This window comes from Drosophila busckii, chromosome 2R (assembly GCF_011750605.1).
Source record: "Drosophila busckii strain San Diego stock center, stock number 13000-0081.31 chromosome 2R, ASM1175060v1, whole genome shotgun sequence".
Taxonomy (NCBI): Eukaryota; Metazoa; Arthropoda; class Insecta; order Diptera; family Drosophilidae; genus Drosophila; species Drosophila busckii.
The window spans coordinates 2749853-2773993 of record NC_046605.1 but is presented as its reverse complement, the minus strand read 5'-3'; the positions used below and the strand labels follow the sequence as shown (position 1 = coordinate 2773993).

General features: G+C 43.5%; 3 protein-coding genes and 1 long non-coding RNA gene across 6 annotated transcripts in view; 1 reads left to right on the top strand and 3 right to left on the bottom strand.

Moving 5' to 3' along the window:
* Positions 1 to 48: 48 nt before the first annotated feature.
* On the bottom strand, positions 49 to 4690 carry LOC108594944 (E3 ubiquitin-protein ligase Topors). The gene is made up of 5 exons (XM_017980077.1): positions 3780 to 4690; positions 3288 to 3721; positions 1833 to 3231; positions 1766 to 1781; positions 49 to 1715 (listed from the first exon to the last, which is right to left on the bottom strand). The coding sequence occupies exons 1-5, from the start codon at positions 4128 to 4130 to the stop codon at positions 874 to 876; spliced, it is 3042 nt and encodes a 1013-aa protein (XP_017835566.1). The 5' UTR covers positions 4131 to 4690; the 3' UTR covers positions 49 to 873.
* Positions 4691 to 4925: 235 nt separating this feature from the next.
* LOC108595243 lies at positions 4926 to 6860 on the top strand. The gene is made up of 3 exons (XM_017980442.1): positions 4926 to 5260; positions 5368 to 5947; positions 6010 to 6860. Exons 1-3 carry the CDS (start codon positions 5060 to 5062, stop codon positions 6255 to 6257), a joined length of 1029 nt encoding a protein of 342 aa, XP_017835931.1. The 5' UTR covers positions 4926 to 5059; the 3' UTR covers positions 6258 to 6860.
* An 8584-nt stretch (positions 6861 to 15444) lies between these two features.
* On the bottom strand, positions 15445 to 16739 carry LOC108596558. Its single transcript, XR_001915053.1, has 2 exons — positions 16693 to 16739; positions 15445 to 16535 (listed from the first exon to the last, which is right to left on the bottom strand). It is a non-coding gene; the product is annotated as an uncharacterized LOC108596558 (long non-coding RNA).
* Positions 16740 to 16823: 84 nt separating this feature from the next.
* LOC108596557 overlaps positions 16824 to 24141 on the bottom strand; it is a 99207-nt gene continuing 91889 nt past the window's right edge. For all 3 annotated transcript variants that reach the window (XM_017982455.1, XM_017982456.1, XM_017982454.1), the window contains 3 exons: positions 21192 to 22422; positions 18302 to 19585; positions 16824 to 17403 (listed from right to left, as the gene is read on the bottom strand). In XM_017982455.1, the coding sequence (XP_017837944.1) occupies positions 16938 to 17403; positions 18302 to 19585; positions 21192 to 21808 (2367 nt within the window). In that variant the 5' untranslated portion in view covers positions 21809 to 22422 and the 3' untranslated portion in view covers positions 16824 to 16937. The remainder of the gene's footprint in view (positions 17404 to 18301; positions 19586 to 21191; positions 22423 to 24141) is intronic.

Below are 24141 nucleotides of genomic sequence, written 5' to 3'. Positions count from 1 at the left end.
GCACTACGATTTTAAAAATAAACAGCCAGACAATTGAAATGTTTGCCACAAGCATTATTTATTGTTTTATTTGCTTTCATATCAAGTGCTTTGTATAAACACAGTTACTATAAACTTTTATCATAAACATTGCAATATAATGCCAGCCTACAAATAAAACCACGCAATGTGCTTGCATTATTGATTTGATCATCACTTGTATTCATTATTATGACTGTCTATATATATGTATAAATACATGCACATGTGTGTAATTATGAAGTTCAGGTTATTTTTTAATGAAGTTAGTCCTATACTAAATACCCTTACAAAGAGTAATATTATATATCTGTACACATAAATGAGGTCATGCAAATTAGTTGAATTAAAAGTGTCAAGTTATGAGATGATTTTTAAAATGAAATAAAATTATAAAACGTATTACAAGTTGTACGGTTTTATCTTAAATAGTGCTTAAAATGTACTTAGCTGCCGTATTTAGTATTTACAAATATACGTATCTCGTAACTACTTTGCATAAATTATGTGCAAATTAAACAAATATAAAAAAAAATCCTTTGGATATGCATTGGGCATACATAAACATTTAGCTTAGACTTACATGTATATATCTTGAGACATATATGCATATTAATACATAGGAAATGTTTAATCAACTTAAGCTTAATCAAAACATATACAATTATAGTTATATCATATAGCGGATAGCATGCGAGTTCCATAAATTGTAGCCGGCTCTGCTTACCGGCCTCTATGGATTATACAAGTGATGCCTAGGCTTTAATCTATATCTTTATACATATAATTAAAATTAGTTGGAGTTTAGCATACGACTGTAGAATATACAGTGAGTTAGGCAGTTTAGTAAGTGCTCTAATCAGAGTCACTGGCTTCACTGTCGGCAGCAGGCGGCGGCGGCGTCTGGGTGTCAGCGTCATCGTTCTCCTCCTCTTCCTCCTCCTCATCGTCATCATCATCATCCCCGTTTTCATCTTCCTCGTCAAGATCATCCTGTTGAGCTGGTTCAATCTCCGGCGTACGCACACTGCTATTGCTAGCCTCAGCCTCCCCCACCTCCTCCTCCGGTGCCATGTCAATCTCTAGTTGCGGTTCCTCATCTCCATCCACATCCAGCTCTTGATCCTCTTGGGCCTCAGCCTCATGCTGCGGCTGCTCTGACGACAACTCATTGCTTGCATCCGAGTATATGCCCAGTTGAGCATCCTCATTGAGCTCGTTTTCCATATAGCGCATGACTTCCTGCACTGGATCAGTGTACTGCATACCGTGAGTGAATGAAGTTTCATTTTCTCTTTCCGGAGCGAGAAGGCTAAATGTGGATAGTTCGATGAGCGAGGTGGCAATGTCATGGCAATGTCGTTGCATCAACGCCAGCGGCCTAGCATCGCCCAGCGTATCGTTGCTGGACATGGTGCTAACTAAACTGTTGCTCTGACTGGATAAATTGCTGTTGCTATTGGTATTGTTGTTGCTATTGCTGGAGCGTCTTCTGCGCTTGACAGCCGTTGCGCTTAGTGTGGACAGCTGCTCATCCGCATCCGCAAGCTCACGTTTGTTGGGCTTGCGCTCATCTAAAACTTCCTCCGCCTTGAGTGTGGCACGCAGTGCGCTCAGCTTAACATTCGCAGTGCTGTCGTCGTCATCATCGTCGTCGCTGCTGCTGCTGCTGCTGTTATTGCTCTCGTTGTTGGGAGCTAAAAACAAAAAAATTAGTATATAACATTTATAAGTTTAAGCGTCTTACGTAAGTTGCTGCTGTTGCCTTCATCACTGCTCTCACTACTGCTGCTACTGCTGCTTTGGGCACTGCTGCTTGCTTTCTCCTGCTCCTGCTGCTGCTGCTGCTGCTCCTCCTCCTCTTCCTGTGACTCCTCCACCTGTGGTGCCTTACGTCTACTCCGCTTACTGGCCTGCTGCTTGGCTGGCTTCTCTTGCTTGGTCTGGCGCTGGCGTTTGCGTGTCTTGGGCTTGCGTGCCACACGTCGCTTTTTACGTCGCTTCTCACTTTGACTGCTGCTGCTGCTGTCGCTGCTGCTACTACTGCTGCTCCACTTTACGGTGGTGGAGCTGCTGCTGCGACTTATGTTGGCACTTAAACCCGCACGCTGTTGGGCACGCGTTTGTATGCGCTTGGGACGCGCGGTAAAGTTGAGCGCCAGCAGCTCCTGGCGGCGCGCTTCCTCCAGCACCGTTTTCCAGTTCTTTCCAGAAGTGGAGCAGAGTCCTGTGCTGGTGCTGGGACCCATGAAAAGCTCACCGCTGGCTGCACCACTTTCAGCTGCAGCATTTGCTGCTTCATCGGTGCCTGCTGCCTGTTGGTTTGCATTATTTTCGTTGCTTGCCTTGTTTGGCTTCTGTTCGTCCACAAAGACCACGTCCGAGTCGCTATTAGAGTCCAGACTAACCAGTTCAGGCGTACGCAGATGCGGCGGCTTGCGTTCCAGCACAAAGACGCACTCGTCGTCATCGTCGCTGTTACTACAGTCGCTGCTCTGCAGCTCAATGTGAGCGCTGATGGGCAGACTTGCACCTGCCTGACGGCGATTGGTATTGTTATTTCCATCGTTAATAGCGGCCACCTCGGCATTAGCAGCAGCATCCCCGTCGTCAATCTCAATTACTTCGTTGACCACTGGACGGCGCATGCTCAGATTTATGGCTACCGTTTGAGAGCCCACATTGGACGTGGTGGTGCGCCGTATAGAGATGCCAGGCAGCTCACTGCCATCGGTAGCCATGGTAACGCTGAAGGAATGTGTAGCACTGGGGTTGGTCACAATCACACTGGTGGAGGGACGCGGCCAGAGCGCATCGCCAGCGCCCGAGCTGCTTTCGTTGGAACTGGGATTGCCGCTGGCATTGGGCTGCGGGTCTAGTGGCACTGCGCCTTCGTTGGTGGACACTAAATCAAGCAGATCTACTTCAACCTCCTGTGCTACGCGCGCAGAGTATTGAACCACGCGATCGTACCCAATCATATCATAGGGCGAGCGCGCAAAGTTGAAGAGCTCGTGTATAAAGTGACTGGTGCGTCCGCCCAGAAAGGGGGCGAGGTGGCGCCGGAATGTGCGCGTCGGTATGTTGATCATGGGCAGAATGTCGTTCATCACTTGCATTACCTCACTCACGGTCTGTGGCGTGTTGCGTAGCAGACAAACAATGTCACGATTGATCCAAGGCATCAGGCGGTGCATCTGAGCTGGATTATCTCTGCAAAGGAAACGCGTTAATTGACCACAGCTGCAGCTAAAGCGTAACTTACTTACCTGTAAAAGCGAGCGCTCCACTCACGAAAGTTTCCCGTCATGCTGTCGCTGACGGGCAGCGCATAGAGCTTGCGATCGTAGACGTAACGCCGCCAGAGCTGACTCAACGAGCCTGCGCCAGGGTCCGCATCCTGGTCGTCGCGATAAAAGTTCAGCAGCTCCATGCGATACGGCTCGAAGCGATTGAAGGGTGCATGACGCGGTTGAGCATGAGCGCTGCCATCCGAATCTGTGGCAGCCGCATCTAAATCATTTGTAATCATCTGGTTCTGTAGCATGAAACGTCTCCGTCGTACATTGATTACATGAACGCTTAGCGCAGAGTGCTCCGCTGTGCTGGACTGGACTGGATAGCTATCGTAGTCTCCATGCGTTCGCATGTTGTGTATAATCGTCTTGAAGGGCTGTTTGCATAGTGGACACTCGGGTTTAATCTGTAAATAAGCTTAGGATTAGTAAATGTGTATCAGGCGAGTTGGCTGGGATGGTTACCTTGCTCCATTCACAGAGGCACTTGAAGCAGAATTGATGTGCACACGAATCCGTGGTGCACTTGCGTTTGCAGCGCGATAAGCAGATGGCACAATTGGGTGGCGGTGAGCGAGGAGCAGCGGTACTACGTTCTGTATGCTCGCCTTGAGTAGCATCCTCACCACTTTCGCTACCGCTCTCTGTTAGATCGGCCAATTGTATGGGCAAGGATATGTTGTTGCTTTCTGTTGTGGCTGCGCTTGCGACGGCGTCTGCTGCAACTGGCGCTGCTTCTACTATCACTGAGGCAGCTACATCTTCGACAAAGGCAGGCGGGGGCGCTGACTCCTCCATAAGCAGGGCATCAGCCATAACTTGTTGAAAAAATGAGTGAGCTCTGCCTGGAACTGGAATTATATGCTGTCGGGGCAAGAGCAAGAGCAATCGCAATAGCTTCGGTATATGTTTGAGTTTCCGTTTCGGTTTCTCTACTCGCTGCGTCCTCTCCCTCTCTTTCTCTCTCACTTACACGCTCTCAACTCGGCCTATCATCTGGTTTTGCTTGCAGCAGTAAGACAAAAAATTCACATGCGTCTTTTTTATCATGCCATTTATTATATCACTTTGCAGTTCTCCATGCTGGAGAGTTTGTTTAGGCGTTAGCCAGCAGTCTGGCCTAGAATTTTACACACTTGCTACGCATATATTTCACAATAAAAGTAATAATTATGCCTTTAAAGTTGGGGCAGAAAATTATTTGCTGTATTCACTTCACAATTATTCCGTATGATTATGGGTAACATTGTCGATTTATGCTGGGCAGCACTTTGAACTATCGCTGTTAAATGCGACACTTAGTTAGAGCGAGATACCAACGTTTGTTTTGGTTGCCCATCTCTTTGTGTGAATGGAATTGTTTCCACAATTAAGATTTTGAGATATTTCGTATTTATTTTATTTATTAATTTGTAAATAGATATGAGATATTTTTTACATTTCTTTCTTTTAAATTTTTCACGCGCTTACTTTATTTTAAATTTACAATTGCTCCAGCTGAACTTATTCCAAGTAGTTGGCAACTCGGAACGCGTGCATCTTGCAAATCTTTTACAGCACTATGTTACTTATCGATGTAAAAGTACAGCAACATTTTCTGCTCAAAGGAACGGACTAAAAAATCCATACCGCATTAAAATTTGTTTGCATACCAAAATTTGGTAGCGTCGATATTAATTTTACGTGTTTTGTGTGCAAATCCAGCCAAAGGTAAGCCCTTGCAAATCCATATTAAACTACGCAAAATGGATAGGCGTAAAAAGCGCACCTCTTCGGAGCAATATCAAATGTATATTGACCTAATGGAGGCCGACCCCATTTTCGCTAGTGGACGCGTGCCGCGCGACTATGATCTGAATTATCTGACCAAGAAGTGGAAGGAGCTCTCGGACAGGCTTAATAAATGCAGCTCTGGTCCCACACTAACTGCCGAAGAGTGGCGTAAGGTGAGTTACGCGTAGAAAATGCGCAATTTGTTGGTTGGGCTGGTGGGGGGAGGTTATGCGGAAGTCTTGGCGGCAAATGACGCGCACTTTTCTTGTTGTTGTTGCAGCGCTTGAACGACTGGAAAAACACTACGCGCTGCAAGTACAGACGTAGTCTGATGTCCAGTGAGAAGGACATTGCTATGAGTTCACTAGAGACACGCGCGCTTAATTTGTTTGGGAAAGTGCCTGGCCACGGCGAGTCGCTAATTAATCTGAAGTCCGAGAAAGAAGATCCCGATGATGAAATGGAGGAGCTGGGACAGCGCACATCAGCCTCGTTCCAGAAGGAACTGCAAGCTGCCGTTGAAGAGGCAATTAACGATGAGGTTGAGGACGACGAAATGGTAGAGGAGCACGTGGACCAGGAGGACCTCACCGATGAGGGCTTGCACGAGGCTGGCGGCGGCATTGATGGCTCTGGCGGTGCAACGGCAGTAAACACAGGCGGTGGCGGCTACCGCACCATTGTAGTGGACAACACCTCCTACGTGGAGGACGATAATGATCACGGCGATCAACCCGTAGAACCCGTCAAATACGTCTGCGCACCGAATATACACACAGTGGGCACAAGCGGCGCCACCAAGCTGATCAATGGCGAGTTGCCCGTTAAGCGATTACGGAGAGATCAAGTCGTCTACGAAGGTAAGTGTGGATCAATTGTATGAAAGACAAATTGTGCTTAATACTTCTCATTTGTTTTGCAGTCAAGAACGCGCCGCGCTCCTATGCATCGATACATTCGGGCAGCTCGCTTCCAACCTTGCACAATCCAAAGTTGCACAACGATGGACAGAGCACCACATTGAGCGCTGCGCTAAGCAGCCTGGATACGCAGGAAATTGCGCATCAGCTAAAACGATTAGCAGACATTAATTATGAGACGCTGCAGTTTGAGATAGCGCGATTCAAGTTCAACAATCCCGGTTTTCACTATGAGCCGCCGCCATTATAGTCATCGAAAGTCCAGGGCAACAATCACAACAAAAGCTGCAATAAGAACATCAGAAGCAGACGCACCAAGCAATGCGACGAAGAGCCGTTGGTTAAGAAGGAACACCGTGAACCATAGGAGCAATAGGCGCAGCAGCAATAGTTATAGTTTTGATTTGACAAAATTGGTCTCTTGGCTCAGATTTTTTGTACATTTTGACGAGTTAACAGTGGAGCCGAGCTGGCAACAATTGCGCACTTTTTGGACGGCACTTTCGTAGGCGAAGTAGGACTAGAAGTACGCAGCCAATTTTACATATTATATTCATAAATCTAAAGTAGCCAGAGTTTAGTTTAAAATTTACGTAGTTTCTATTAACGCAAATCATTTCTTTTTACACACAATCTCTTTTAATTGCGCGTAACTGAACAATTTATATACACACACACACACACACAAACACACACTCACAAAACTTTACATATGTATATGTGTATGTCTAAAAGGTATTTAGAAGATAAGTCGAACTATCGTTCGATATATATTACAATTTTACCTTTATCTTGAAAATGTAATCCATGCTACTATTGGACACAATAATTTTAAATGAAATGTATGTAAATGTAAAGAATAAAGTTTACCAATGATAAATAAGCCGATTGTCCAGCCATTAATCATATGTCTGCTGCCCTTGGGGGGCTATAGAAAATCATTCTAACTGTTCTGTTATGCAACAAGTGCCTGCAAAGCGACTTTGGCTTCGACTGGGACAGGCAATAGATCACTCAAACGCTGCACAGTGGAGCAGACTTGTATAAATACAGTTGGCAAATCTAATTATTATCAATCTGTAAAATGCATGAGCACTTATTTACATTTACAATTTCAAGAGAAAAAAAAACGTGCAATAGCATTTAATTTAACAAGAACCATATTCATTTTGAATGCTAAGTTCAATTTGAATTGGATAAAACTAAACGACGGCGCAGGTAAGTAAAGCGGAGAGTGAAGGTAAGTAAGGTAAGTATGTTCTTATTTAAATACAGCTCTCATTTGAAGTCTACACCCCTAGCGAACCCTCGCTCTCAATTGAAGAAACAGTCTCGCATTCGACTGATCAAGGGGCGATCTCCATGGTTCTATTCGGGTTTGTGTACATTGTGCGTGGCTTTAAATCACTGAGTTACAGTATCTATATATGCATATAACCTTTGAAAAGGAATCTTTTTCATTTACAGCTTTTCAAAGTGATCTGATATCGGACGCCATTTCCCTGAGTTACAGCTTATCAAAGTTTGACATTCTACATAAAGTTGACTTGTTGGTTTATTGCTTTTGTTGGCTTATAATAATAATAAGCAGCACATGATTCTAAAGATTAAGTTCAAGCATTTGCCAGTATGCATTAGCTAGTTAGCTATGTTAGCTTCGTCTTTGAAACATCCTTTCAGTTCCCAAACTGTTGTTTTGAGTCTATGAACCACTGTGCGCTTGCAATAATAAATTATAAATGTCTGCGCTGTGGAGTCAAGGCGAACGTTAACGTTAACGCATGCCGATCCGTTAGTTGACCATTTCGTAGCGCGGGTTCAACACGTCGTATGCTTAATCTGTGCTCTTTTTTTCGGCCCAGAGATGTGGCGATGATGACGACGACGACGACGATGACGATGCTATGCCGCATATGCTTTGATGAAAGGCCTGCAAGCAAATCTGATTAACGGCCGTGCCAGACACCCACACACCAACACACACACAGGCACACACAGTTACATATGCGCGTTGGCAAAATCTGGGCAACCCAGATGTCTTCTTCTCACATGGCTTTGGCATGAGCATAAGCATGCCAGCTCCATTAAATAGTTCGTGTTGCACTCGTTTCGCTTGCCGCACGGTGGAACGAACTGCAGACTGAGGTTAATATGTAGCATAGCTTGACTTCATTAAGGAATCGAATCTTTTGCTAATGAAGATAACAATTGTTCTGTAGCCAGTTAATAGAATAAGCTGAGAGAAAGCTCTGCACAAAATTAGGAATTGTGCCCATAGTAAGTGCAAGCCTAGACGGAACGAACTATTGCACTCTTTGTAGCTTGGATCAGGGCACATACATAGGATGACAGCATGCAAAATTTGACCCTCTGGCGTTGGCTGGCTGGCAAGATAAATTGTGGAAAAACGACGCGCAGAACGTTGGCACACATAACATAACATAACATAGCTATGCTGAAAATGAGCAATTAATGCGCTGCCCACATGCAATCGAAACTATTGCAGAATAAAACGAAATGGAAAGCCTCAGCACAGGCTGCGACTAACTAAAGCTTAGTCTAGAGCAGCGCAATATTATAGTTGTCAGCAAGCCTGGCATGGCTGGCGGCTCAATTGAAATTCACAGACACGAACATACTGGGGATCGAGAATATATATGGTTAAGTTAATGTTTTATTAAACGCGTTGAGACTTTGGCGATTCATCTTCATTCATTGGCCAATGCCAAGGGCTATTGGCTAGTCAGCTGCCAAGTGCAGAGTCAAGAGCACATGTGTGTGTTGCTCTTGGTCTTGCTGCGTCTGTGTCTCGGTCGCGGTCGCGGTCGCAGTCGCGGTTTTCAATTGAGGTGCAAGCCTAGGGTAGGCTAAGCCAAGCGCAATGTTTTTGGGGGCCGCAGGTTGGGTGAGTGCAAAGCGTTTTTATGCTAGCGATTATTACGCTTGATCCTAAAGCACCAAAGGGTCAATTGATGTTTGTGATGTTGCTGAATGTTGTTGCCGGCAACAACAACAGCAACATTGTGTCTGTTGTTGCGCGCAATTTGCTTTGGAATTTTAAGCAGCGCGACCGTCGCATCGCCATTTACCATTTTTTTTAAGCATTTTACAAATTTTTACAATATTTTGTGTCTGTTGTTGCTGTTGTTGCGGCTAAGTCATGTGCTTGAAGTTGCTTTGGGTAATTCTTTCACCGCAGACAGTTGATATATCACTGCTGATATAGACGCTGCTTATCAACGCTTTAACTTTATGATTTTTTGGCTTTAGGCAAATCACTTCTCAGGCTCGTTTAATATAGAAATTATTTAAAAAAGCAGCAAGAAAGCAAAACTAACTTTTTGAGCTGAGCAATTTTTGCGGCTGGGAAAACTGGCAAATCGTGAGCACTTAAGCGGCATTTAATCTTGACTCTTTGGAGCCTTAATGACCCAGTTAGAGGAGCTAGTGCCTCACTGCCTTTTGTTGCTGGTATGCAAATTGTGTGGCTGAACTCTCTTCTGCAAGCATAAACTATAGCCTGGCTTTATTCTAAATGTTATGTTTACTCAATGCGAGAGCATTGCATAATGCGCGCTGCTTTCTTCTTTCTCCGCAGCTCTCTCTTGGCTGCTTTTCCATTTGATGATACGATATCAACGCGCTGATAGCTGAGCGCATAGTTTGTGTATATAAAATCGTTTGCTATGCATATAATTATATTAGCATGATCTATGTCATTAAAGGAATTATATACACACACACACACACATATATATAGTATGTGTGTGTGTGTGTGTGTGCCGCACACTGATAGTGCAATTAGTGCAGCAAGAGCAGCAACATCAACTGCTGTTGTTAGCCAACAATATGACCGGCGGCCGTTTATGGTCATGTAGCTCGTACCAAAGCCCAAGCGACAGGCCATTATTGACGCCACTAGACACTGGACACTGGACACCCGACATACTGGTCCAGTTGCTGTTGGCCATCGTCGTCATCATCATCATCATCATCAGTCGCCATTGTTGCTGCTGCTGCCGCTGCTGCTGATAACGTAGCATGCAAATTTTAGTTTTTAGTGCTGAACAATCTTTAAACGTTCAACGACAAAATATGCAGCGCTGAAATTCTGGTCAGCTGCCCACTCCACTTTCTGGCAGGCAGTCATAAACACGCACTAATTGCAGCCATGATTTGTTATACACTGCATTAATGGCGTTCGCAGTACCGCAGCAGCAGCAGCAGCAACATCAGCGACAACAGCAACATTCAAAGTGCAACTAAAATCAAAGCCTAATTGCCTATAAATGGCAGTTTTGTAGCAGCAGCAGCAGCAGCAGCAGCAGCAGAAACTACAAAATGTGGCGACATCAAACGTAAGCCTTTCAGCATAGCGCCGACAACATGTTGGCGACACGGCCCACCAGCAACAGCAACAGCAACATGAAACGCCTGCGCTTCAGAATGACTTGCCAGGCATTATGCCTTTTGATTTATAAACAAAATTTAACAATACATTAAAGTTTGCTGCGGCTGCTGCTGCTGCTGCTGCTGTTGCTGTTGGCTATGCAATTAGGCGCGCGTTGTATGTCTGGACAGTTGGCCAGTGGGGTGGTCCTGTGTGTCGCCAGCCAGTCCGTAGATCGAACAAACGATCGTGCAATCGATCAACTGATATACAAATCGTTTGCTTGATCTCTCACTTGCAGCCACAACAACAGCAACAACAGCAACAGCAACTAGTTGCTCGCGTGGTCAGCGCCAATTACTTAGAGCATATCAATTATATGACTGCTACACAGCAATGCATTCTACAATAAAAAACGCTACCAAATGAGCACAACTGGCAAAAATGATACGCACTTGAGTTGATTCCCAGTCAAAAGGAGTTGCTGTTGCACTTGCAATTGTTGCTGCTGCTGCTGCTGCTGTTGTTGCTATAATTGAACTGAGCGTATTGCAAATTATTATTTTGTACATTTGCAATCGTATTGCAACCTGCCTACTGGAAATGTGGCAAGCCATGCCTCCCAAGTGCCTGCAACAGCAACAGCCAACACCAATACCAACAACAGCAGCAACAGTTGCCGCCCTTCGCTGTTTGCCTGCCTGCCCTGCGTGTCTGTTCATATGTTTTCATTACTTTTGCCCATTATGCGTGTACGTGACGCACAATTTGAAATTGCCAGCTTATAAGCCGGATACCCAGGCGACCAATGTGCACAATTTTCAGTTGTACAACGCGCCTCGCCTCCTTGTCCTTGCCCTTGCACTTGCCACTTGCCACTTGCCCTCTGCTGCGCTGTTGTTGCTGCTGCTGCTGCTGTTGCTTGCGGGCAACCAATCGGCCAATCGAGTGAAGCAGAACAAACCAAAGCCTGGCAAGTGAGCGTCGAGCATCGAGCGAGCAGCATCGAGCGTCGAGCGTCTGTTTGTGGCTTTTGTTTGCTGTTGAAGTTTACAATTTTAATGCACTGCCACTTGACTGTTGACAGTACAACTTGCTTGCGTATGTGTGCGTGTCTGTGTGTGTGTGTGCGAGTTCGGCTATTGATTTTATACGCATTGCAGCACTGTTGCTGATTTTAACTCATTTCGCAAATGCACTAAATGAATTTTAAACAGTCAAATTAAGCGAAATAACAAAGAGAGCGCGGCAATCTGTTGAATCACTAAACAAATAAGATATATCATTTAAGTATTTCAATATTTACACAAGCAGCCAAGGTCTGGGCCAGGCTTGATATTTTTATGAGCTTGCCAATAATTTATGTTCATCAACAGTCTTAAACTGAATTAAATATATTCTCATGCATGTTTTGCGCTGACATATGCAATGCCTTTAACGAATGTCCTAAATTCAGTTAGTCAGGGCCTGTTGCTGCTGTTGCTGTTGCTTATGATTGAAGTACTGCGAGTGCGCGTTGTTAGCCTCGTAACGAGCTGGCATCTATCATGGCCATATCAAACAGCCATCAAACAATTTCAAATGGATCGAATGAAAAATCAACTGGCGTTGAAAATGGCCAATTGCAACTAGCAGCAGCAGCAGCAGCAACTGCTGTTGCAGTTGCAATCTTGAGCGCTGGCTGCTGCTGTTGCTGCTTTGTATGCATGCAGCGAACGTGATCGCTTGCCTAACAGCAATTTTAGCTGCTAGATATCGCTCCAGAACAAAGTGGGCAACGCGCAGCGACAACGCACAGCAGCAACAACAAACAAAACTAACAACAGCAGCAGCGGCAGCAGCAACTGTTGCTGCTGCAGCTGCCACGGTTACAGAATCCAAATCATCGAAGCATTTCACTTTGGCCAAAGTCAATGATTGAAATTCTAAGACCAGCTCAATTGCTGTTGTTGTTGCGGCTGCTGCTGCTGTTGACCTTTTCGCATGAGAATCGCATGCTGATGATGGATACACTGCAGCTCTGTAGTTGGACACACTGTCAGGCAGGCAGTTGCTCAAACTGCTGCACTGCAGTGCAGCCAGCTCGTCATGGGCAATTTAAGTGGAAGTGGAAGAAAGGTTTCGAGCAAGAGTTGCTGCCGCCGCAGCTAGAGCATCGACAGCAACGACATTCACATACACACGGAGAGCGTCAGAGCGCTCAAAGTCAAAGTCAGAGTCAGAGTCGTAGTCGGAGTCAAAGTCAAAAGCAAATACGCGCTGGATAATTGCGCGCTGTGGCCCCCAAATCAGCCATAGAACCAAGCCAATGGCCAAGCCGAACAACTAGCAACAACGCTGTTGTCGTCGTCGTCGTTGTTGTCGTTGTCTGCGGAATTTTCACAGCAGCATGGAAATTTGTTCGATTTGTTGTCGCTCTCGCTCAGTCGCTTGTTTGTTTTGTTTGATTTGGATTTGGATTTGATTTGATTTCAGCTAACTTCACTCTTGCCACTCCTCTCGCTTTTAACTCTTTACAGACAACTTATGCAAATGCCAGCGCGCAGTTCCTTGACCTCTTCGCGTGCTGTGTGACGCAGTTGCCAACGTAACTGCACATGCGCGCCCGCTGCTGCTGCTGCAGCAAACTGCAAGCTCATCCTACAACGTTTGGCAATTTTGTGTCTGCAAAGGTTGCCAGCAACAGCAACAGCAACAGCAGCAGCAGCAATATTGCGGAAAATGCGATTGACGGTAATTGGTTGACGTTTGTCTTATTTAAATTTGTTTTCCTTTTGGATTTTGCACGCTGCAGTTGCGCTACACCCGCTTGGCTGGCCCTACGCTGGTTGCTGCTGCTCGTCTGCTGTGTTGCCGGCGTGCAACTTTAATTGAAATGAAATGAGTTTCGTCGATTTGTGTTCTAGGAATTTGTTTTTTGATTGTTTTCTTGTAAATTTGAATGATTATCGCAGCCCAGAACTTGCAACTTGCAACAGTTGCGCAATGCGCCGAGTCGAGCTGCAAGTCAACGAACCGTTGTATACACAGGTAATTGCCGATTGAGTTGATCTATGCAGAACCTAAAACAAATACAGGCAGAGAGAGAGAGAGAGAGAGAGGCTGCTTGGCTAATAGTAATGGCAAATGTAATTGAACTGCGCGCACTTTTAATTGTGTGCATGTGACGCGGAAGCGCAGCTCAAAGCCAAAGTCAAAGAACTGGGGCAGGACACAATGGCTGCAGCAGCTGCGGCGGCAAAGGCGTGTGCATTGGGGGGGAGGGACGCTGGCTTTGGCCGGTAGAGAGCAATTTGTTACCGCTACGTTCGCATATCGCGTACACAGTATATCGCGATAAAGTTGCTCTTGCACGCTAAACGTAACGAAAACACTTCCTCAAGCTCAGAGTCTCAGAGACTGAGACTGTAGCTTAGCTTTTAAATAAACATATTGCGTTTGTTGGCAAGCGGGGGGAGCAGGCAGTCAGGCAAGTTCAAGATTGAAACCGAAACTGATGCGTAGTTTAGGGCGATTTACACAGTTTAAACAGACAGCGATACAAATCGCCGGCACATGAGACCCAAAAGCCTTTTCCAGTCGTCGTCGCAAACGGATGAGCTACAGCCACAGCTGCTGCAGTCTTGCAGCTCTTCCTGTGTGCCATAACTGTAGCAAATGGTTGTGCAACATGCAGACACTGCAGACTCTTTGCTTGTGCGCTGTGGGGACTTTAGGGACCTAAGCCTAAGCCTTGCCAGGCGTAGGCGTCTGGCGGCTAGAAAAATGTTATAAATTGCACATTTGATGAGCAGCGAAACGTTTATGCTGCAAGTTGCAAGTTCTAGGCGCGCTCTCTCGCTCGCTCAAGCTGCAGCCTTTTAGCGCTTGCATGTCCGTTGATTAATTGTGGCAGCGTCATAAACGTGATGATATCGCAATGTAAGCGCATTTTTCATGTTATTCAATTCGTTGCCGCCAGCCAGCTTAGCGCTCGAGATTCGAGCAGCTGCAGCTATTTGCATAGCATTTGCTATGCGCGTCATAACAAAAGACTTAGGCAACAAACTTGCTGCTACACACACACACGCAGACACGGCCAATATGAAAATCTTTCGTTATTGCCAACTAATTACAAGCATTAACGCAATTGACTTGCCGTACGCCGTACGCTTTCCGCATTGCTAAATTGGTAATGCAGTCCAATTTCGGCTTTAATTCTTTTGCCCAAATGGGCGCCACAGGTGCCTAGCAGGTGTCGGGGCCAGTGTTGCGCCTCATTGTCTCACAGCAGGAAGCGTTTGGCATGTATCCATAAATTAAACGATCGAGCTGCTAGTATATTGAAAATTCAACGCTCAGCGCACAACGCTCAATGCGTTAGATAAATGCAAAACAATTGCGCCGTTTTCACCTGCCCGACCGACGCTTGTGCCCAATTTGGTAATAGCAACTGCAAGCTGTTTGCTCTAAAAGCTTAATCAAACAGTTGTTGTTGTTGCTTTAAATGCTGCCATCTAGATAGGCAACGGCTAAATGCTGTGTAATTTATTGTTAAACAGTTATTTATGTTAGCCAAAAATTTCAACATGCTGCAAAGCAAATGCGCTGTTGCTGTTGAAAGCTCAAATTGGCTAATAAACAAAGCAAAGATAACTTTATTAAATTTTTAAATATGGCAAAGTGACTTGAATTTTATTTAAATGAAGTATGTTAGTTATAAATATTTTTAATAATTTTTTGTAGCAGCTGTAAGCTGTATATAAGACAATTTAATTAAGACATGAATCACACTTATTTAAATATTTTTAAAAATTTTTAAAATATCAATTTTAAAATTTGTATATATTGAATTCAATTTGCAAACAATTCCAAGTTGAATTTGCTTTCGCTTTTGCGTTAATTGCAATTTTTAGCTGCGTAGTTTACTCTCGTAATTCCACTGAATTAATTGCTGGCTAAACTCGACTTATATGGCCTATAGAAATTGTTATAGCTTTCATTGCTATATAACGAACGCCCACAAAGCACAAACAAAATTTACATAAAACAAAATTCCAATGCGTTGTTTTTGTTTTGCATATACAATTTATTTTGAAATCTTTTTCTGAGACATTTATTAGACACAAATGGAATAAAGTTAAGGTATATAATATAAACTATGCATACAGATATATTCATATATATTTTATATAATGCTATTCAAGCGATTGTAATTGTAATAACTAAAATGTACACACTAAACGACTAAGACAATGCATTGCGAGAGGCAGAGACAACACAAGCGAGATGCTCTCTCGCTCGCACACTCGTCAGAGTGTGTGTTTGTGTGTGTGTGTGTAGCTCTGTGCAACTAAAGACTAAACAGCGTTAGTTATTCGAATTAAAATTGCAAACTTGCAAACGTACAACATTTAAATTATGAGGAGAAAAAATTCATTTCAACTATTTAGTTTAGTCATAACATTGTTGTTAATAATTGTTGTTGTTGTTGTTGTTCTTGCATAACTGCAGCTAAGTTAATTATTATGATTATGCGTAATATTGCTTAGCTATAAATATATATTATGTATATGTTTGTGTTTATTTTGATATTTGCTGCAAGCCAAACGTTCAGCGCTCGCAACTGTTGCAAGCTTAACAATTTGTGTTGCTGCTGTTGTTGTTTTCATTAATTAATGCGGTTTATCGTTTGCTAAATTAGCCGTTATTTAATTTAATATGTGACTGCAACTAAGAGAGCGACAAGCAAATATGATAAATGGCTTTTGATATATAATTTGTATTTTACTCAATTTCGATTTCGACTCGCGCGTTTAATTATGAGCTACGAAAAAAAGTTTCTATGTTGTCGCATTAAATTAAATTAAACATAAAATTAAAATCACAATTTTATAGACTTGATGTGTGTGGTGTGGTGTGTGTGTATCAGTGAGCTTGTGTGTGTGTGTATGTGTGTGGTCAACAGCGCTTTATGTGTGTTTAGGAATTCGTTTGGGTTTCCTTCTCTCGTCAACATCCAGTCAAAATATTCTGCATAAATATTTCTATGGAATTTCGTTGTTTGTTTTTATAATTTTTGTCATCGTTCTGGGCGCAGGGGAAGGCACAATTCAATGTTAATTAAAATTGCTGCTGCAAGCTAAAAATGGGTGAAAGCTGCAAGAGTGAGAGAGAGGGAGAGAGGAAGAGAAAAGGAAATTAGTTGATTTTAAGCTGCACGAATTTAATAAGCAAAACAATCAAAACGCAGCACGATTTGCATTGCCACGCCCCCGTCCCCAACTCCCCTAAACACTCTTCATCGTCAACTCACCTGCAGGAACACACACAAAGCTTGCTTTACTTCTTCTTCTTCTTCATCTTGTTTTTCCTATTGTTGTTGTTCATGTTGTTGTTGTTGTTGTTGTCGTTGTTGTCTGTGTGAAGTTTTTTGTTGTTGTTTTCTTTTTGTCGTTGATGGCAGCAAAACGATTTGGCAACGAATCTTCTCCTACTACACTTGACACCCGCCGCCTGCTGCTGCTGCTGCTGGTGGTGCTGGTGGTGCTGGAGACGCCTCTACAGATAGAGCGTCGCCTGCTGTCGCTGATCGAAGTGGTGTATGTAGAGCTTCTTCTTGGACTTCTCCTTGCTCGGCCGCAGATCCCACACCAGATTGGACAAACTGCGCGGCCGCGACAGTCGCCTGGTCTTCTTCTCCGGCAGCTTCTGCGAATCGCCCGACGTGCGTCCCCCGCTGCGCGACGAGTCCAGCGTTCCCTCGCGCGGATTGTGATGATTGTTGCTGCTCGAGCTGCGGCTGTGACTGTGACTCTGACTGTGACTTTGGGCCAGATAGCCATGCGCATTGAGTATGCTGCCGCACTTGAGCAGCACATCCGGCGAGGCCTGTTGACCACCACCAGCAGCTGCAGTCGCCGCCGCCGCCGCCGCCGCCTTGGCTGAGATCGTTGGCGGCGTCAATGCCGCCGCTGTGTTGTTGCTGCTGTCTGGTGTCAGCTGCAGGCTGCTGAGACTTTTGTAACTGAAAGTTGAAAAGAAATATATAAAATATTTAATATTGATATTAATATTGTCTAACTGTAAACGGGAAAAAGGTATGTAATATGTTAAATATTTATATTAGGAAATGTGAGTGATTAAATAAATAGCAAAAAAATATAAAAATATAATTTAATGCATTAAGAAAGTATAGAAATTACAAAATAAACTTTTATTTTTTCTGACGAGCATTTGTCACAATTATAAATTTACAAATATTCAAATAATATAAATTAATTGCCATCCAACAATTAAATTATATTATATAAATTTATAAACAATGCTGATTGAAATTTCAGCTCAGTCGCAGTCTAAATAACAAAATATAACAAAATATTTTATTAAATTGAAGCTTCACTTTTTGCTATTGCATAAATAAAATAAATAAATTGCAAAACATATAAAATATTAATTTAAAGCATAAAGAAAATAAAACGTATGCTGATTAATAGTAACAAAATTTAATAAAATATTTTTAATTGCATTGAAATTGAAGCTTTACTTTTTGCTATTTATTTAATCACTCACATTTCCTAATATAAATATTTAACATATTACATAATTATTTATATTTAAAATGATTAGAATTTAGCTGATTTGTATTTGTATTAGAAGTGAACTAATGATTGAATTATATTTATTTTTCATTTTGCTCAACTAGTTTAGATGTATTGAGATTACAAATAAATGAAGAAAAGTTTGTTATTATAAAAGTTTATTCAAAATAAATGAAAAGAATTCTCAATGGAAGATTGAAAGGTGAGAATAAAATCATGACTAATTTGCTTCATTATTGTTCTGTAATTTATATTAAAATTCAACAAATTCAACTACTATTGCTTAAAATACTCTACTGTCTGTTTGCTTTAGCGAGTGCTTACCGTATATGAAACAGCGGCGACTGCGGCTCGAGCGATTCCTTGGCTGGCAGATGATTGTTGGGCGTCAGCACCTTGCCGTGATGGTGTGTGTGAGCCAGCGCTGCGTGTGCGTGTGTGTGCGAGTGTGCGTGTGTGTGTGCATGTGCATGTGGGTGAGCGTGCGCATGTGTGTGTGCATGATGAGCAGCAACTGCTGCGGCAGCAGCGCTGGCAACAGCAGCAGCCGTGTTGTTGTTATTCAGATTGTTGCTGTTGGAAAGCGGCAACTGTTGCAGCTGCTGCTGCTGCTGCTGTGTGTGACTGTGTGTGTGACTATGGCTGTGACTGTGACTGGAGTTGCCGTTGCTGCTGCTGCCGGCGCTGCCATTGGAGTTCTTGATGTAAAGCTTTGGTAAAGTGGGACGCTGACGCTTCTCCGCTGGCTTCTTGCCCGGAATGGTCTCAATGGGCGGCGGCACCGGCTTGATGTCCTCCTGTATATGGCTGTGATGATAGTGATTCACCAGCAACTGTTGCTGCTGGTGTTGGTGCTGTTGCTGTTGCATGCCATTGCTGCTGTTGCTGCGCTTATTCGACTCCAAGCTGCTGTAGTTGTTGTTGTTGTTGCTTGCATGATGTTGCTGCTGCTGCTGCTGGTGATGTGTTGCTGCCGGCGCGCGTATCAAGCTGCAATAGTTGCCATTGCCGCTGCTGTCTGTGTGATGCGACTTCATGGTGGGCGACTCACAAATCGGCTCGAAGCGCGCCAATCCCTTCGAGAGCGGCGTCAGTCCACGCACATAGTCATAGATATGATCGATCTCGTTGTACTCCTCGGCAATCTCGCTGCTGTTCATCAGCTGCTGCTGCTGCTTGGACCAACTATCGCAGCTGGCGCTTTTGCGCAGCACATAGCCGCTCTCGGCCAGGCCGCTGGCCACGCCCGCTGCGGAGGGCAGCATGACCAGGGGCAGGCGATTGGCGGCGCTGTTGCGACTGCTGAACTTGGAGTCCTTCTTCTCCTTCTCGCTCAGCTTGAGATCGACGATCTGCAGGCGATCGCGCGCATCCGCCAGCAAACGCTGCGCCTTGTCCAGAAAGCGCGTGTACTCAATAAAATGCTCCAGCTGCTCCATGTTCTTGGCACGCTGCAGCTTAATCTTGGCATTCAATGGCACCGGCACCAGATCCGTGTCCTTCTGCAGCGGCAGCGCAAACATGCGATCGATCTCCACGCAGCCCAGCAAACGCAGCTCGGGCACAAACGGCTGCTTCAATCCTTTGGGCGCGCTGCCATGCACCAGTCTAAAGAGTGAGGGGAATGGAAATAAAAGTTAGACAAAGATTAAGTAAGTGCATTGACTAGTAGCTACATAAAGCTGTAGCAATATTAAGTCAATTATTAAAGTAAGAGCTTATAAAGTAAATTAAATAGAAAAATATTGAAAATATAATGCTGCATATTTGGCTATAATGTTTCATAATTATTTGTGTTAGTTTATGTTTATTAAAAGCTGAACTAATGATAACTTAGCTACTGCAATTAGCCTCAAAGCTCACTGACATATTAAGCTACATGACAAGGAGTTGCTATATATATAAATGTTAAAAGAATTTTCAGCCTGAAGGCCTTTGTTGCTCTGGCTATACCAATTGTACCATAGAATTTAATTCTAGGCTACAATTAAAGTAAATAATTAAATAAATATAAGAATTTTTTGTCTTTTCTCTCTTTTTTGTTTGCAATCTGTCTGTTCAAACAATAAGTAAATTATATAATTAATATTAAATTAACAGATACCAATTTTCCAATGTGCCCTGCTTTATGCATAACATCTTTTCAGTTTATTGGATTTATCTATAGGCGAGATCGAGACTGTGTCATCTTTTCAGTCTTCTTACTATTAAACTTTTGTCTACTAGACTTAAGCCCTAATAATTTTCGTGGTTGTGGAGCCTGTCAATGTATTTCTTACTAGTTGTATATATTTATATAAATTATCTTCAAATGTTTGCTTTATTTTAAAAAGAAATCTCATTTACATTGTGAAATGATTACCCAACTAATATTAATATTAATAATGCTGGCGTTAGTAAAAATAATTTTAATTCAAAAAATTGTCTATGATTTTTTTATTATACCAGTCTAATTTTTATATTGACCATGTATCTGTCTTTAAGCTATTTATGTATATTTTAATGTAATTTCGAAAGCAATTAAGACTAGTTGACAAGCAAGTCAAAGTGGAGCTCAACTTTATCAATGTGTGAATTGTTAGATTGATGGATTGTTTAAAACAATACAAGCCCAACAAGAAACCAGTGCGCTATCCTTCAATGTGATGACCCGGCTCAGAGCTGGGCATACCAGCATAACCCATGAGCAGCTGCTAAAATGTAAACCCCAGACCCAGTTGCCCCAAATGTGGAGCTGAACTATCAACGCAACACATTTTGGATACCTGCCCACAACTTAGCAACTCGAGGATGCAGCATTTTGGCCAGATCCAACCCAACTCGCTTCTCAGCGTACCTACCCATAATAACGTTAAATTATTAATTAAGTTTTTAGAATATAATACATGCTAGTCATAGTCAAGTCGATGGCCTTAGTTATTCTATTAGTTTGTATAATAATTAAACTTGTAAATAAATAAATAAATTTGTTAGAATGAGCAACTAGTGTAAACATTATGTCCAAGCTATTGCTTTAAATCATAAGCATAATAAAAATTGAAATAAAGTGAAATCTGTGTGGACTTTGGCTTTATTTTAAATTTGTCTATGGCAGCCCAGAAAGAATTATCTATGGTATATTTAAAAGATTTTTAATTACTTCTGCTAATCAGCAACTACTTAGTATAACTTTTTGCTTTCGTTTATTGACTAATTTTGTGGTTTTGGGGCTCACCTGACAATGACGGGCATGCGCTTGAGCAGCAGATTCTTGACGGTGTGGACGCCGCTGATGCTGTCCTCGCGCGCGATGGGCGAGAACTTGGCTTTGGTATCGAGGGGCAGATTGATGATCTCGTCCTTGATGTTGCGGCACTGCAGGTACTTGCCGTTGTCGTTCATGGTGGTGAGCAGCTCGCCGGCGTGGATGGTGCGATTGAGCTGATGGCAACGGAAGGTTTCGCGCACCAGGACGCGCGCGTTGCGGCGACGCGACAGCTCCAGCACGGAATCGATGCAGCGCGTGGAGCGACCGTCTTCGCTGAGCAGCTCAAAGTAGCCGCTGTAGGTCTCCGGGATGAGCACTTTGGCGCCCACATTTTGTGGCTTGCGGCCCTCCTTGATCTTAATGGGCTGGGCGAGAATTTGGTACTTTTTGCCGGCGCTCAGGAAGAGCGCCGTGCTCTGCAGCGAGGGGGCGGAGAGCGTGGGTACGCCGAGCGCCTGATGCTGCCCCTTGATGATTTTGGCCACCGCCGGCAGCGGCTGCTTGGAGAAGTCGCGCAAGTAGACGGGCGTGGCGTCGCCAAAGCGCGAGGCGGCCAAAATGATTTGGCCATCGGTGGCGGCCATGTCGCGATTAAAGAACGAGAGCAGCTTGCTGCGCGCCAGTTGCACATTAAGCGAGAGTAAATTTCATTGGACTGGCTGCGGTTGTGGTCGAGCTGACGTCCTGACTCCACCGACGGCACCTTCCTCTTGCTGATCCTGCTCTGTCTCGCTGCTCTGTCGCTCTGCTACGTCGCTGTCGCTGTCGCTCTCAAGATTCGCGTTCAGCTGATCCTCTAGGCTAATCCTCTCCAGCGCTCGTCGCTTGGCCAGCTCCTGTTGACGCAGTCTCAGCAATTGAGCCCCACGACTGCAGCACGCGTGCGCAATTTGCTCCTCAAGTTCTCGGTCTCGCTCGCGCTCCGCCTCGATGGCCGCCTGGCTCAATGGGCTCTGCTTCTGCTGCTGCTGCTGCTGATGATTGGGATTCTGGCTGTGGCTCTGGCTCTGGCTGGTCAGCAGTCGCGTGGATGTTTGCAGCGCGTAGTTGAGATACTGCATTCGGTTTGCTGCTCGTCTCACGCTGGCCACAGTGTGCGAATTGTTTATTACTCTCGACTGGGTCTCGCTCGTTCGCTCTGTCGCTCGAACTTTATCGCTTGGTCACTTCTTCACAGTTGCTGGTATTTCCTTTGATCCTGCAAATACAATGTATTGACTTTTAGTTAAGTTACGCTCAGCATTCGGTTTAGGTTACGTTGACTAAGAAGGTTATTAAGCATATAGGCAAGCGAGGGTTGCCAGCAAAGTTCTAGCTCAATAAATACGCTCAAAACTTATAACAATAAATCCAAAGTTTGCTATGAGCATATAAATAAATTATTTTGTAATACAGTAAATAAAAAAAAATTAAGAAATTAAGAAAATATAAGTATATATTGTATTTATAGTATTAAATTTAACTACGTTGTATGTTGCTTTTTATAAAAAAAATTCAAAAAACAGAGCAGTGCGAAAATAATCTTAAAAATTTAAAAAGAGTTTAAATATATTTTCTTATATATGTGACTGTATGAATTTAATAACTTGTCAAATTTTAATAGTCTTATTATTTTTTTGCAGAGAAAATCTGCATTATTTCTTAAATTCTTTTTTATAATAAATATATTTATAGCAGCATTTTCACTTTCATAACTTAATCAAAAGCTTAAGTATTTTTGCCTATGTTATTAATTTATTTGCATTAAATACTTATCAACTTTCCTATAAAGTTTGTCAAACATTTTGTTGTAATTGCAAGTTGCTGTAACTTAACTTTAGTTGCCACCCTCGCTTTGGCTTAAGCAGCTGTAGGTGTTATTTATGAGGCCATAAAATTGAAAGGAAATTGCAAAGCGCACAAAACGAAAACGCAGTCGAGGCCAGAGGCAAGAGGTTCGAGCCAAGAGCTTGAGGCTTCGAGCCAGCACATGCATGTAAATAGCCAAAGAAGATGACTGCGACAATGCCAAACATGCCATTAATACCATTAGGAGTTGTAGGACGTGTAGCAGCAAAGCTGCTGCAATGCCAAGTCCAATCGAGTCAAGTGGCCAAGTCGAAGTCGCAGTCGAAGTCGAAGTCAACAACAAATGGCCGAACATTAAGCGTACTTAAAGGATATTTGCATATTTATGAGCACACATAAATGTGGCTGATTATAGATAGATATGTATATGTGTGTGTGTGTGTGTCGACTGCACTTTGCTGATTGCCTTAACTAAAAATTAGTGCGCCATATGTAATTTTAATTGGCACAATTGGCAGTTTAAAATTTATAAATGAAAACGAAAAGCAATTGCAATTAATTTGTAAGCGCTGCAAAAATTTGGCCAATTAATTTAGCCAGACTGTCAGCAGCAACGATAACATGGCCAGCAATTAATTTTCACCATGGAAAGTACCTTTCCAGGCCAAACACACACACACACACACACAGACACACATAGACAGGCTGCGACTGTTAATTCTCACGCTCTACGTTTGTTGTTGGAAACGTGACAATTTCTTAGCTACTGCAACACACACACACACACACACACGAAAAATTGATGCCACTGACTAAGTCTTAGTCAAAGTCTTTAGTTTAGACGCTATGTGGCTTGTCTATTGGTTTCCTGGCGCGTACGTGTCTGGCGTTTAGCAAATGACACAGTTTTTTAGCTAAAGTGTAATTTCTTGATTCCATTGAGAATGGCTTAATTAAGAACAAAAAATAAGTGGCACAAGCAGCAGCTAGCAGGGCACTTGCAACAGCTGCCCCTGCCACAACTTCCTGTCGTAGCTCATTTAACTTGTGGCTGACACGCTGCTGCAACATCGATGAAGCCACACACATAAAAAGACTCTGGCTGACATGCAAAAAAAATAAAATCCTT

What these genes read in the sequence shown, in the direction of transcription:
- LOC108594944 (XM_017980077.1), bottom strand. Translation starts at nt 4,130, where the DNA reads ATGGCTGATGCCCTGCTTATGGAGGAGTCAGCGCCCCCGCCTGCCTTT. An exon ending in GCCTCTGTGAATGGAGCAAG is followed by an intron (nt 3,722 to 3,779) that starts GTAACCATCCCA and finishes GCTTATTTACAG; the next exon opens with ATTAAACCCGAGTGTCCACT. An exon ending in TGGAGCGCTCGCTTTTACAG is followed by an intron (nt 3,232 to 3,287) that starts GTAAGTAAGTTA and finishes TTTCCTTTGCAG; the next exon opens with AGATAATCCAGCTCAGATGC.
- LOC108595243 (XM_017980442.1), top strand. Translation starts at nt 5,060, where the DNA reads ATGGATAGGCGTAAAAAGCGCACCTCTTCGGAGCAATATCAAATGTAT. An exon ending in CTGCCGAAGAGTGGCGTAAG is followed by an intron (nt 5,261 to 5,367) that starts GTGAGTTACGCG and finishes TTGTTGTTGCAG; the next exon opens with CGCTTGAACGACTGGAAAAA. An exon ending in AGATCAAGTCGTCTACGAAG is followed by an intron (nt 5,948 to 6,009) that starts GTAAGTGTGGAT and finishes TTTGTTTTGCAG; the next exon opens with TCAAGAACGCGCCGCGCTCC.